Here is a 14,460-nt window from a genome sequence, read left to right on the forward strand (position 1 = left end):
AAAAAAAAAAAAAAAAAAAAATAAAAAAAAATTGAAAAAGAATAAGCGCATACGGCGGGAGTCGACGGTTGAGGGTATCTTTGTGCACTGGTGTAATACCAACTGAAGAAAGATTCCCTTCACCCATCCTTTGTAGCTTAGCTAGCGGTTTTAGAGTGCGCCACATCGTTTAACACCAAAACTCATATCCTCCATCTTTAATCTCTTTCTCTCCCTCTCATAGCATACTCATCTTGCTAAAATGGCAGCTAGCTCCGTTCCAATGCTCCAATTCCCAGCGCAATCCCTTCATTCTAAGTCCCCTTCTTCCACCACTTTCAGATCCTTTACTTTTTCACTTCCAAAATTAACTGGTACACATCTCTCTCTCTCTATATATATATATGTGTGTGTGTGTGTGTTATATGCGTGTTTGTGTGTGAAATTGCTGCATAGTTATCGTTTTATTTAGTTATTTATTTAATTTTGCAGGAAATTCAGGGAGGTATAGTGTAATCCGGTGTTCTTCTTCGAGTGGAAGAAAGCCGGATGGTTATTCCGCGGACAAGGAAGTGAAGACGGTCGAGAAGATTCTAGAAGAGAAACGGAGAGCAGAGTTGTCGGCTCGTATTGCTTCCGGGGAATTTACTGTTGAGCAATCTGAGTACGTAAGGTGTAGGGCTTAGACAGGTCACTCACTGAAAGGATAAGGACTAAAAGGAGTAGCATTTTACTAATTTTTAAGATTTTACTGTGTTAGGACCAAAGTGGACCCGCGGATTTGTTACTGTTAGTTATTTTTTTCTGGAAATCAAGACAATAACCTCATTTTCTTCTTTGTAATACATGTTTTTAGCTGAATGAGTTCAATCTTTTTGTTCTTGGAACTAGGATTCCATCAATCCTCGTCGATGGGCTATCGAGATTGGGTGTTCCTAAGGGGTTTCTTGAATTTTTGTCTAAAATGCTGGGCGGCAGTGAAGCATATCCTCAGATTCCGGAGGCAAAAGGATCTATTAAGGCCATTAGGAGTGAAGCCTTTTTCATCCCACTGTATGAGCTTTACCTCACTTATGGTGGAATATTCAGATTGACATTTGGCCCCAAGGTTTGTCATTTTCATGTGTAATCTTCTCTTCATATCTCATGTCGGTGGTTGGTTTGTTATTAGAAGCACACTGCTATGGTTTTTGTATGACTATATTACTTGTATTGACTAATGATTTGTGTGTTATGCAGTCTTTCTTAATTGTATCAGATCCTTCTATTGCCAAACACATATTAAAAGACAATTCAAAGGCTTATTCCAAGGTTAGTTGTTTTTTTTTTACTTGACTCAATTTGCACATAACATTTGGTTCCCTGTGAATTGAGGAGGGAGGGCGGGGAACAATTGGATCTTAACTTCAAAGCTAATTCCTCAAAACATGTTCATGTCCAGGGTATCCTAGCTGAAATTTTGGATTTTGTAATGGGGAAGGGACTCATCCCTGCGGATGGGGAGATATGGCGTGTCAGGCGGCGTGCTATTGTTCCAGCATTGCACCAGAAGGTATCAGAATGTTCTATGGCCTTGTTGTGGTCTATATTTATCTCGCCACTTATTCTTTTACGTTTTCTGTTGCTCATTCTTGTGAGTGAACTTAAGAAAAGAGAAAAGAGGGAAATGTAATGAATGAGGTGCTTCTACTTTAGGTGTTGTTATCTTTTGCCATTGCTTATTGTAGTATGTAGCAAAAATGATTGGCTTGTTTGGACAAGCAACCGATAGATTGTGTAGTAAACTCGATGCTGCCGCATCGGATGGAGAAGATATGGAGATGGAGTCCCTTTTCTCACGCTTAACACTGGATATCATTGGAAAAGCTGTATTCAATTATGACTTTGATTCATTAAGTGTTGATGCTGGTATAGTTGAGGTAATTCTCTACTGGTTGTTGCTAATGAGTTCATGTCTACCACTGTTTAGTTTTTGCTTAATGTTTTGTGTTTTCTTTATTTTACCTAGAGCAGGCTGTATATACTGTCTTGCGTGAAGCAGAAGATCGAAGTGTTGCACCAATTCCATTTTGGGAGATTCCCATATGGAAAGACTTTTCACCTAAGCTGAAAAAGGTCAACACAGCACTCAAGTTGATAAATGACACTCTGAACGATCTGATTGCGATATGTAAGGTAATGCCATTTTGTTGGTTTTGCATATATTGTGAAACCTAGATACTTTCTTTATTACTTTAAAAGTCTAAAAAATAGCTTTCACTCCTCTCTTTGTTTCACTTGTCCTTACAAAAATACTCCGTATAATTCAAAGATCACATTTTCTACCTTAAGTAAAAAGCTGGTAAATTCCAAAGTGTCCATCTCCAGTGTAGCAGAGAGAATACTGCTTTTGCTAAGAAGCTTTGGTATTAATTCTATGATGCCTTGTGCGGCTTTATTTGCTTTGATCTTTTGCTGCTAACTTTATCCTGTTTTGTTATTTTCAGTGCCTATGAATAGTGCTATATTTAAAGTCTTCCAAAAAGTTTGTTCATTAGTTCAATGCTGCTTTAGTGCCTTTTAGAAATTCAATTTGCTTAGATTTTTGCTTCTAAATTACATCATGATCGATTTTGACATCAAAATATATTGCAGAGGATGGTAGATGAAGAAGAGTTACAGTTTCATGAGGAATACATGAACGAACAAGATCCTAGTATTCTCCATTTTCTGTTGGCATCAGGGGATGATGTATGACATGGTGTCTCTGTTGGATGTATAAATGTATTTATATCCAAAACAATTTGGTGCAAAGGTTCTCATACATTAATTTGTAGGTCTCAAGCAAGCAACTTCGTGATGATTTGATGACCATGCTTATAGCTGGACATGAAACATCGGCTGCAGTGCTGACTTGGACATTCTATCTTCTTTCCAAGGTTGGTCCACCCTTCCAAACATCTTTTTCTCTTCATTTCCTGTACATTTATAACCTCAAATGAACCCTGCCCATTTAGGTTTACAGGAGTTCATACACATTTCTTCTGTAAAATAGCACTGCTTGTGTGATCTCTCCCTTACAGATATCCAACATTTCATTGAAAACCTTATTCTTTAAATGAACTGATGTATATATGTATGTGTGTGTGTGTATTATCACGTGATGTCCTTTAATTTCTTTATCATTTTCCTAGCTCATTTATTTCTCTTGGTTTACTAGAATTTATAATTGCAATTTCAGTTACACCATCAATATTGGTATAAAAAAAAGTGATACTCTTACTTCCATTTAACTTAAAGTACCATAAGTACATAGTTCATTGTTAAACAATTTTACTTCTGTTGACATTATGACAGAATACTTGTGTTTGTATATCTGTGTGTATGTATAGTAAACAAGTTATCATGATAGAAGCTCTTTTTGACCTGTATTTCATTGGAAAAGCATGAAAAACAGCTTGCAATAGTTTTTGTAACTTTCCTTCGTCTTTGATGCTTGCAGGAACCTAGTGTTGTGGCCAAGCTTCAAGATGAGGTATACTAAATAATAGGATGGAGTACCCTTTTTTTTTTTTTTTTCATCACTGCTTCACTAGTATATTAAGGCACTTTCCACACCCACAAAAGGGGGAAAAAAAGGAATGAATCTTACATGTATCTTGTCCCTTGTGCTGTTGTTTGTAGGTTGATTCAGTCCTAGGTGACCGATATCCAACCATTGAAGATGTGAAGAAACTCAAATATACTACTCGAGTGATTAATGAAGTGAGAGAACATATTCAAAATTTGCACGGAAGTCTGTTTTGTACTTGAGTTATTTATTGGATTTTTGTTACTTTGCAGTCTTTGCGACTTTATCCACAGCCACCCGTCTTGATTCGCCGTTCTCTTGAGGATGATGTACTTGGAAAATACCCAATTAAAAGGTTATAATTGAAAACCACTCTTGACATCCTACTTATGGTGTAAACATTGCCTACATAGCCAAATGGAATTTCAAAATTATGGGTGGCATTACCTTAGATCCTTATCTGAAGGTTTGTTTATGCAGATTTTTCTTTTCCTTGGACCTTCCATAGATACACTTTATCACCATCCCAATGTTTTCTTGTTTAGAATTAATATTTGCCTCATGCTCAAGGAACTTTATCAAATGGTACTCAGATCTTGTACCTGTTTTTAGGTTCCTTATTTCAAAGTAGTCAATTCCAAAACATTGAAATTTTACTTTTGAATTAGTTACTTGAACTGGATGTTATATGCTTTGACTTGCTTTTACCTTTGCAGTACCTAAAATTGTTAAGCATTTGTCAGGGGCGAAGATATATTCATTTCTGTATGGAACTTACACCGGTCCCCCAACCATTGGGAAGATGCTGATAAGTTTAATCCCGAAAGATGGTCTATAGATGGACCTAATCCAAATGAAACAAACCAAAATTTCAGGTAAAGTGTTGCATTTTTCATTTTCAATGTTCACTCTGTAAACTAAGTCAGCTGTAATAAGATGCTTTCCACAGAGCATTTTTAAGCACCAGATTATTGCCTGTAATAGAACAGTTGGGGCAGTGAAGATGTGCCATTTTAGGAATTTGGAATTTAGGATTCACCTTCAATGTAATTTTCTCTTTTTATTTCTCAAGATGGAAATAAACTTACATGATCTGTATATTGTTTATTGTTCTTTCAGTTACTTGCCATTTGGTGGAGGCCCAAGGAAGTGTATTGGAGACATGTTTGCCACATTTGAGGTAATCTTTCGAAATCTAACCTCCTGAAATAGTGCGAGGCAAGTGGTAGATAATTTTGTGATGAAAATTTGACAACAATTGTGTGCCTATTTTTCATGAAAAGATGAAAATATTCATTTTTGTCTTATAAAGCATCTGCTGACTTGTGATTGCCAATCTGCAGACAGTAGTTGCAGTTGCCATGCTTATTCGAAGATTTGAATTTCAACTTGCTATTGGAGCTCCACCTGTAAGTTTTAGCTTCCAGCTTGTTTTTATTTTTTCTTCTTTATGGTTTAGTCTTTTTCAGGCATTGCCTTTGGGTATCTATCTCCCTCTCGGGACCGTTCTTGGCACACACACACTATAAGACTTACGTTTATTGTTATGGAATATATCCCAATCTGCAGTGCACCAAAATAGTCTAAACGAGATCAGTTATTCAGTAAGTGGTCCAATTGGCAATTGGTTGCAGGTTGAGATGACGACAGGGGCAACAATTCACACTACACAAGGTTTAAAGATGACCGTGACACGGAGGATAAGACCTCCAGTGGTTCCAACATTGGAGATGCCACTACTGGAGGTAGGTTCCTCGGCAGATGTCTCAGACATAACAGATAAAAAAGGTGAGGTCTCTGCTGCGAGATCTTCAGTGTAGTTTTGGCCCCAAATAAGCATAATCACAATAACGCCTTACCCGATTCATCAATCATGACTCTGCTAAGTTTCAGCTCAACTCTTTGCTGGCGGGTAAGTTTTTCATATGGGGTTCATCTCTATATTGTAATTTGATGAGCCAAAGAAATATGTTCTTTGCATTGTAGCAAGTTATTAAAATGAACCCAATTCTTTGTGTGAATTAGGAAATTTATAACAGTCCAGCATATAGTGTAATCAATTGTTATGGGATATTAATGTATAGTATGAAGCATGAATCCTAAGAACAATTTGAACTGCCACTTAAAAGAATGTTGTGCAGCCCAAATTTGAAAGAGTCTTGCGTCTATTTCAATTTTTCCGTTTTTATTTCTCTAATTTTTCATTTATATATAAAAATTTATTAAGTAAATATATTTTTCAATTTTTCATAAAATAAATCTTTGATTAGTGTCTAGAACTTGTGGTGTAGTGGTACCAAGTTGCATTTTCATATGAAAAGTTGTGGGTTCAAGCTTCAATGGGGGTGGTATTGAGTCTATTGACTCTTAAAAATCGATTAGTAAAAGTGTGTTTTTAAAGAATTCAAAAGCTGGGGGTATTTGTAAAGAATAATAATTTAAAAGTGTAAATTGAAAAAAAAAAAAAAAAGAAAGAAAGAAATATGATAAAGTAGAGGGGGGAATATGAATATTTTTTTTGGAAATGGGGGGAATATGAATGTGATATACATATAGCGGAAGTTGATAACTTCGGGCCTCACATGTGTAGCCATACATACACACTACACACTGCCCGAGCAGAGGAATGGGAGAATCGAGACAAGGCAACGTAACACAGTTGCAAAGCAAAGCAAATGAAAGTACTCCGTAGTAAAATCTGTGGCATAAAAAGCAAAGCTGGCGCTGGAAACTTGGTGGGCCCTTCCTATTCAAATTTCTGCTGTCCCGCCCGACATTGACGCATTCTACCACTACCACTTCTCAGTAGTTCACACACCGGACTCAAATCAACTCAACCAAAAAAAATCTTAAATTTCAATTTTGCAATTGGAATATTTAATTAAATGTTGAGAAAACAAGGTTATTGTAATACTAATAGCTTATTAAATTTTTTAGCATAATATGACATTCTTCGTATTAAGACAAAAATATTGGTATATACACCTACATCTGTTCATACATACTCTCTCAACTTACTGAGTCATAAAGAGTCAAGATGATACATACTCTCTCAACCTATTGAGTCATAAAGAGTCAATAACCATAATTATGTCGCTCGACCATAAAGTCTTTGACATAAATATTCAAATAGTAATAAATTTGTAACTATCTCGAATTTTTTGCATTTTTAGTCCCACGACTATTGTGGTACTTGCAGAATTGGTCTATGACTTTCAAATTTTGCAATTTTGGTCCACGACTATTGTTTTTGTTGCAAAAATAGTCCTTTTCCAGTCAACATCTCGCCGGAAAATAAATTCGGCGGATTTTCCGGCAAGTTTTTGCCGGGAAAAAAATCCGGCATATTTTTCGTCAATTTTTTGCTGGAAAAAAAATTCTCCTTTCAAGTAGTATTAAAGTGGACATTTACATTGTTGAAAAAAAAATTAATCTTTCAAGCAGAGAAATATCGATTATGCCGAAAAAACATATATTCTTATTTTGGTAAACTAATTAAAGTTAAAACTAATTCATTTCTATTTAAGTTAAAATAATTATAAGAATTTTGAAGTTAAAATCAATTGAAGAAGTAGAAATGCAGAATGGCAATGAACACTACTGGCAGTGAGTTATTTGAAATTTGAAGCATTATGGCAGTGAGCTATTTCGACTTTGGAGCAAATTAAGCTATTTGAAATGTATATGTGATTGACTATTTTAACTAAAAAAAATTAAAAATGATTAACCTAAAGTTAAAACTTTAATTATTTTTACGTTTTAGCCAATTAAGTACAAATTCAAAATTATTAGTTCAAATTCATGATCAACAAAAATAATATTATTAAGATTAAATTTAAACTAAAAAGTACCAAAAATTTTGAATTTGTACATAATTTTACTAAGTACAAAAAATTGAATTAGTTTTAACTTTATTTTTTTTAAATCGAGTTTTAACTTTAATTAATTTACCAAAATAAGAATATATGTTTTTCCGGCATAATCGATGCTCTCCCGCTGGAAAGATGATTTTTTTTTCAACAATGTAAATGTTCATTTTAATTCTACTTGAAAGGAGAACTTTTTTTCCAATGAAAAATTGACGAAAAATATATCAGATTTTTTTTCCGGCGAAAACTTGCCGGAAAATCCGCCGAATTTATTTCCCGGCGAGATGTTGACTGGAAAAGGACCATTTTTGCAATAAAAATAATAGTCGTGGACCAAAATTGCAAAGTTTGAAAGTTGTGGACAAATTCTGCAAGTACCACAATAGTCGCGGAACAAAAAATGTAAAAAATTCTTAGTATCTCATATGGACATATCTTTGGTGCATTGTCTATGCCTTCATTGCTCTCTAACTTCTGCCGGGTGGGTGGTGGACTACTGTTTAGTAGTGAGCCAACAACATATTAAAGTAAAAGTAGGAAAAAAACAAAAAAGAAATATGCTATTATTTTTGCATGAATCCTTTGATATTTAAACATTAGCTCTAGGAGCCCTTGAAATTTTCATTAATACAAATTACACCCAAACTTTTTAGAGAAACCATAGTGGTTGAACTCAATGCGAAAATTTTTCTCAGGTGGGTCAAGCCAATAAGGAGAGAAGGGATTAAAAAAAATTGCATTACATTGTTAATAAGAGAGACCACTATATATTATAATCTATGGAGTAATATAAATGGGTAAGTGCATTATACATTGTTAATAGTTGAAAGTGACACACATCATTAATAACATGAGGAACTTTTTATACATTAAGTTAAGGAATTCTCATTGATTAAATTGTGAGATAAGATATTTAAATTTTAAAGAATTAAAGTGCTTATCTCTTAAAAAAAAAAAAAAGAAGAATTAAAGTGCTTATATATTTTTAAAATAGTAATTAGGGCTCAAAATGAATTTCAGAAATGTTAGTGGCCATGATGCAATTATTCCAATGGCTAAAAGGAAAAGAAGAAAAGCTATACGAATACAATAAATAAATAATATAATATGGTTTAGTTCCATTCCATCAGAATCTGTCAGCTCTCAGTATAACACTGTAAGAGTATTTATGAGTCTCTCTCTCTCTCTAAATTCTGAGACAGAAGAGGACAAAAAGGGAACAAAGCAACACAGCACCGGAGAAAAGAGCACCGCCGGACTCCGGTCATCTCCGTGACCGCCGGTGATTTTTCTGCTCGCTTTCTCTTTCTAAATTGCTGCACATACACGTGTCTCTCACTGTATCTCCATGTACACACACACGCACTCTCTGTTTATTTGTCTCTCGAAAGTATCAGCGTCTGTTTTCCCTCGTTTTCTCATTTCCGTGTTTTAGTAGGGCAATGTTTTGTTTTGGAATAGATAGGTAGATGTTTCTAGCTTATTGCTTTAATTGGTTACTTATGATTTGTTTTGGACTGTATTTCTAGTCTCCTTTCATTTTCATAGATAATGTTAGTGGCAAGGTGGTTTTCTAAAATATCTCTTGATTTAATTTAGTAAAATTGGTAGAACTCTAGCATGATTTTTTATATATGTGGTTACACAGCTCTAGAATCTGAGATTTTAACTTGAAATTTTATTTCCAATGTTAAATTTATGCTGTCTGTCTGTGCTGTGAGCTGTCAGCTACTCAGCTGTGTGTGTGCATTGGGTATTTAATATGGATAATAGTTTGGTGCTGTTTCTTTTGATTGATTGATATTTTTCTTTTATTTATTGAGCTAGGAACTATCCCATACATGCTTTAAACTTTGAGTTCAACACATTTAAGGGGAACTAGAATGATTGGAGAGTTTCATTTCACATTATATAACCCTTAAATTGGGTTGAGAAATTGTATTATGAGGAATTGAGGACATAACTTATGACTCCTGAGCCTCTAAAACAGATATTTGAAAAACTGTTTTAAATGACGTGTTAACTTCTTGCAAAAACAGCTACACTCAGAGCCATTATGTGTATGCGTTGCCATTCTTTGTTACCAATTTCGGTTCTTACAACTGTCAAAGACTATAGACATTCTAACTTTTCTTTCTGAAATGTGTTTTGCATTGCTTGCAGTGTAAATGATATGTGGGTTCAGCTACAAATTGAAAAGATTAGTACTTCCATGTGCTTTTGGTGTTCTAACAAAGTGTTACAGCCTTGCTGCATAAATTTCTGTTCAAAAGTTAGATGATTGGTTGCAAAGTGCTGTTGACTTACAAGCGAAAGCGGCCACGTAGTTCTGCTATTTTGCGTGAGCATGGGATTGCTAATGTATCTACCAGATCCCCATCATCTGCCTCAGTTACACCACAGAAGAATGAGGCAACTGAACACCATAGGTCCAAGGATGAAAGAAAATACTCTGGGGTGAGACATTGGCTTTTTTAGATTGAAGTTGAAAAATCATTCTTCATGGGAAATTCTCAAATTCCTTACTCATATAGTTATCCCATGCTTTCTTAAGCTATTATATTCTACTTTGCTTTTCATGTTGTTCGGAAATGCCTAAGAATGGATATGGAACTCAAACATAATGAGACCCCTTGTGTAGATTTAAAATGTAAGCTCCTGGGAAGAGGGGTACAAGCAGGGTTTGGTGCTTTAGAACCTCAACTTTTAAACCAAACTTGGGGTTTTCCTTAAGAGAGACATTATTGTAGGCTTTATCGTAGTTCAAGCCTAGTTTTGGTGTAACAGTTCTAGCCCAAGCCAATCTATTGCCCTTCAAGAAGTAGCAATGCCAAACTCAAACGTAATTTTACTATTGCCTTTAAACATATTAGTCAATTATACAAGACATATCCAAACATTCAAAGCTTGATGTTACTTGGCTACCTTTAGCTATAATGTAGTGATAATTGAGAGGTACACCTGATTTGATAGCTTAACCTTAAAGTTTAAAATTGACTAGGCTAAATAAAGACTAGAAAGCTTGCATTATCTCTGCAGAATCATGCTTCTGTTGGGAAAAGGCTTGTGTTATAACCTCTACTGAAACAGATCTTTCTTTTCCTGTTAGTTCTTTAGAAAGAAAATTTTGACCTGACTGGAGAAAAGAGTTTGGAAATTCAGATGTCTTGTGCCTTTTGATTGATGTTTATCTTTGCAGGGAAATCCCCAAGAAGGTTGCTCACATCAATTATCTGGTCAAGTAGTGTCTAACAATGCTGATCCATTTAAAGGAAGGAAGTTAAACTCCCCTTTGCTAACATTTCATCGAAGAGCCAAACGGAACAATCATGTAAATGGGCCAGATGTGAAGTGTGTGCTCAATGTTGGAGATAGTGTGTCATCATCAATTGGAAACTCTGTGCAGGGTGTTACTCCTTGTATATTTGAAGTGACACCTAGTAACAGTTGCTTTGAAGATGCTTCAGCAAATCAAAAGCATCAAGAGGTGGATAATATCAGTGGGCATTTTGCATGATATGTGTTTATTTGTTGAGTATGGAGAAGAAAATTTAGATTTGCTAATACTGGCCTGGCCAATGTGATCTAATTTCATATAAGTTAAAAACTGAAAACAGTTTGCCTTATGTTGAAGTTATTTTGAGAACTGTTTTAAAAACTTTGATGCCTGCATAAGCAAGCTATTTAGATTTAGTAAAAATTGAGAATTCAATGTGAGAGGTCAGTTAGTGGCTATCAAGATTCCAACTACAGCTGTTAAATTGTACGATTGGTTCTTACATGAGTTGAATGATTGACAACTAGAGCTTCTTCTTCTTCTCTTCCTCCTCCATTTTCTTTATTTTATTTTATTTTTAGAGAGCCTTACTTCTCTCTCATGTTAGTATAGAAATAACATTTTTATTTCTTTTCCAATAATTATATACTCCATACTAGGTAACATTCAAGCCCAACCAAGTAGTTGACAGTATGAAGTTGATGCATTTCTCTCTAAGTGATTGTAATTTTTTTTTTCTTATGCTTAGATTTTGTTGCAGACAACTGGTAATGATGATCATCATTCATGTGTTTCTGCTGGATCAGTGCCTCAGATAAAGGCGTAAGTTTACATGACACATCAATCTGGAAAATATATACTGTCTGTGGATATAACTTTTTCTATTTTGAATGTTTAACACAGACCTCCTGAAGTTAATGAACAGCCTCATATAGTGGATGATACTCCGACCCTTCATGAAGTAACTGCTTTGGATTCTGGATCAAATCTCTCCAGTTTACATAAAAATGCCGGCACAGATGTGCCCAAAGATATCTTAGTCAATTCATCAAAACCCACTCAGGGCCTTTCTTGCTCAGCTGTGGACAATGCTGAGGTGACCGCATCATCTACCTCTCACACTTCCATAGGGACAGAGTGTCAAGTTATAGATCTGAATATCTCAGAATTGCCTGATGAGAATGCAAACAATAGAGATTCCCTAACTTTGGACCTATCAATTCCATTGCGTGGTATGTATTCGACATTTGTGTTTTATTGACCCTGGAAAGAATCTTACTAAGATATAGAAAAAATTGAATTGTATCTTCTCATTTTAGGGAAGTAGCAAAATAATTATGTATTGTCTATGGTTTCCTAATATTCCAGATTCTGCTGATAGAGTGGGCTGCAATAAGAAATTAGCGTGTGATTTGGATGACCAACCCATTTGCAGTACACCAGAACTTCTCTGCACTAAATCAGACTCCTGTAGTGGGCTTCAAGCTACAGAATCATGTAAGGTATCCACGAGCAAGAGTTTGGAATTGATTGATGAGAGAATTCTGAACATTCCATCAACAGGGGCAGAGATAATTGAAACTAGTTGCACATCAGCAGAAGCAGCAGGAAATAGTTGCAAGGGCACAGGATCAAAGAATAACCCTTTGCAGGTGAGAACATTTCTTTACCTCATTAAAAATCTAGATTGAGTTTTATACCTAACCTTGCTCGAAAGTGGGTTTTGCTTATCTGGTGGGAGAAACTTTTATTCTTGTTGTTTGTTGAATGAAGGATGAGGTGGTTGAGATTTTGCATCTGGTTGGTAAATAGTAATGATAACGTTGTTATTTGCTTTCAGCTCTCCTCAGAGGACAGGACCTATGATTTCTTTCCATTATCAAGTACACCAAAAAAGACGAGCACCACTGAGGATTCTGATGACAGAACCACTCACCTGCAAGAAAGTAGGTTCCTCCCAGTATCTGTGGGGCTAAACTCACTTTTTCTTGGTTCATCATTGCCACCGGAAACAATGGTTGATAGGCACGCTTATGTTTCAAGCTCTCAAAGGGCCTGTACTGGCAACCAGTCAAGAGAATTTATACTTGGTGGAGTTCCCCAACTTCCTTCAGACCACACTGCTTTACTTTTTCGACATCAGATGATACTTGACAACATAGTCGGCAGCAGAGCCGCATCCCTGAAAGGAAACAAGAATAGATTTCCCGAGAAACTCGAGTCTCCAATGATGTGGTCTGAAGAGGAGCTGGATTCTCTATGGATTGGGGTGAGAAGACACGGGAGAGGCAAATGGGATGCCATGTTGAGGGATCCGAGGCTGCATTTCTTTTCTTGGAGGTCCTCTAGGGACCTTGCTGAGCGCTGGGAGGAGGAACAATCCAAACTTTTGTGTGGTAGATCCGTTTCACAAGTAAGACAGTTGAGAAAAGCAGACTTGTACCATGCCAATGGTGTTTACTCTGGAAAGACGGGACAGGAGGATCTGGCGAATGATGTTCAACTTTCACTTGGGCATGGATATTCCCAATCTGAGGACATGGAGAAGCATTCACGCTACCATTTTCTTAACATACAAAGTACTGGATCGACCTTTTGTCCTTATTATCACCGAGGAAAGCGTAGCAGAGCAATGCTCACCCAATCCGAAAGGAGTGAAAGCCATTCTGTGCCATATGTTGAATCTTCATTTATTGCTGGTCTGCCAACCGATATGGCTGTGAGCGGTACTTTGCCTCGCTGGATTAAAGAAGCTGTAGCCATACCTATTAGGCCTCTCGATTCTCCTTCCATTACCTCCTCGCTTTGTCAGACAGGATTAAAATGGCCAAATCATACCTTCTCAGAATCTAATGGAACTCATGAATCAACGGATAGATTAAGAAGCGTTCACAGTATCCCAACGGTCTGTAGCACTCACTCTGCTATTTTTCCCACAACAAAACAACAGAGAAAGTTTGATCTTCACGAGTCTGACACTGATAAAAAGGATGAGTTCATCATCATCCATAGTGATGATTCTTCAGAGGAGACCATATCTGATGATCACAACCTTCAGTCTTAGTGCTGCCTGAATTTAAAGATGCTGAATTTGGAAGCTGTAGAAAGGTAGGTAGTTTCGTGCTCTGTATATTTTATGTTTGTACTTTAAATGAGAGCTTCCAGTAATGTAATTGTTAACTAGTAGTATTAATTTACTTCCACGAAGCATCAACACCACTGGATTCTGTAGATTCTTGAAAATTGTTTGATTGCCACTTTCAGAAGCTTTGCAAAGAGGGGTATGAAGCTTCTTCTCTCTTCTTCTTCCTTTCATCCTATTCTTCAGTTGATAGTTCTTTAAACTATGAACCATCTAGTAACATTATGAATTAGCGGATTGCGGACTGTGTTAGTGGGTTTGCCTAGCAGATTGTATTAGCAGTTTGTAAAAAGATGTTTGGAAAGATTAACTATTTAATGTTAACGGTTAACATGTAAAATGACATAAAAGAGTATATATATATATATATTTCATAATAATAATTAAAATTATTGTTATCATTATAAAGAAATTAAAGCAACATTTTTTATTTTTAAAACCAAAGAATAAGGGGAGCTGCCCCTCCCCTAATCTTCCACTTCTTGGAGCCCTGAGACTCAAATTAATTTTGTTAATTTTTGCCAATTAAAAAATTGGTTGGGTAGAAGGCTTGAGGGGCTGAAAAGGGTCCTCATTTATGGAAGTTTTTTTTTTTTTTTTTTTTTTTTTTAATAAAATAAGGGCATTTTTGGAAAAGAAAAAT

At 35.8% G+C, this 14,460-nt stretch overlaps 2 protein-coding genes across 5 annotated transcripts; both read left to right on the forward strand.

Moving 5' to 3' along the window:
* Positions 1 to 40: 40 nt before the first annotated feature.
* Positions 41 to 6,205, forward strand: LOC115997027 (protein LUTEIN DEFICIENT 5, chloroplastic). 2 transcript variants are annotated; one of them, XR_004093679.1, is made up of 17 exons: positions 41 to 353; positions 472 to 643; positions 871 to 1,087; positions 1,219 to 1,290; positions 1,421 to 1,531; positions 1,707 to 1,898; positions 1,993 to 2,154; positions 2,614 to 2,709; positions 2,796 to 2,897; positions 3,461 to 3,493; positions 3,643 to 3,723; positions 3,802 to 3,884; positions 4,273 to 4,404; positions 4,649 to 4,709; positions 4,873 to 4,938; positions 5,164 to 5,441; positions 6,120 to 6,205. XR_004093679.1 is itself a non-coding variant. In XM_031236476.1 (16 exons), the coding sequence occupies exons 1-16, from the start codon at positions 242 to 244 to the stop codon at positions 5,347 to 5,349; spliced, it is 1,878 nt and encodes a 625-aa protein (XP_031092336.1). In that variant the 5' UTR covers positions 41 to 241; the 3' UTR covers positions 5,350 to 5,683. The 2 variants fall into 2 exon arrangements, 1 of the variants encoding a protein (XP_031092336.1); XM_031236476.1 differs by lacking the exon at positions 6,120 to 6,205 and having other exon boundaries at positions 5,164 to 5,683.
* Positions 6,206 to 8,538: 2,333 nt separating this feature from the next.
* Positions 8,539 to 13,988, forward strand: LOC115997103. Of its 3 annotated transcripts, XM_031236592.1 has the most exons (8): positions 8,539 to 8,680; positions 9,562 to 9,855; positions 10,598 to 10,885; positions 11,424 to 11,497; positions 11,579 to 11,907; positions 12,044 to 12,172; positions 12,239 to 12,327; positions 12,516 to 13,988. In XM_031236592.1, the coding sequence occupies exons 2-8, from the start codon at positions 9,676 to 9,678 to the stop codon at positions 13,737 to 13,739; spliced, it is 2,313 nt and encodes a 770-aa protein (XP_031092452.1). In that variant the 5' UTR covers positions 8,539 to 8,680; positions 9,562 to 9,675; the 3' UTR covers positions 13,740 to 13,988. The 3 variants fall into 3 exon arrangements, with proteins under 3 accessions (XP_031092452.1, XP_031092450.1, XP_031092451.1); XM_031236590.1 differs by having other exon boundaries at positions 12,044 to 12,327; XM_031236591.1 differs by having other exon boundaries at positions 11,436 to 11,497; positions 12,044 to 12,327.
* Positions 13,989 to 14,460: the final 472 nt, after the last annotated feature.

The sequence above is a fragment of the Ipomoea triloba genome, chromosome 11 (genome assembly GCF_003576645.1).
Source record: "Ipomoea triloba cultivar NCNSP0323 chromosome 11, ASM357664v1".
Lineage (NCBI taxonomy): Eukaryota > Viridiplantae > Streptophyta > Magnoliopsida > Solanales > Convolvulaceae > Ipomoea > Ipomoea triloba.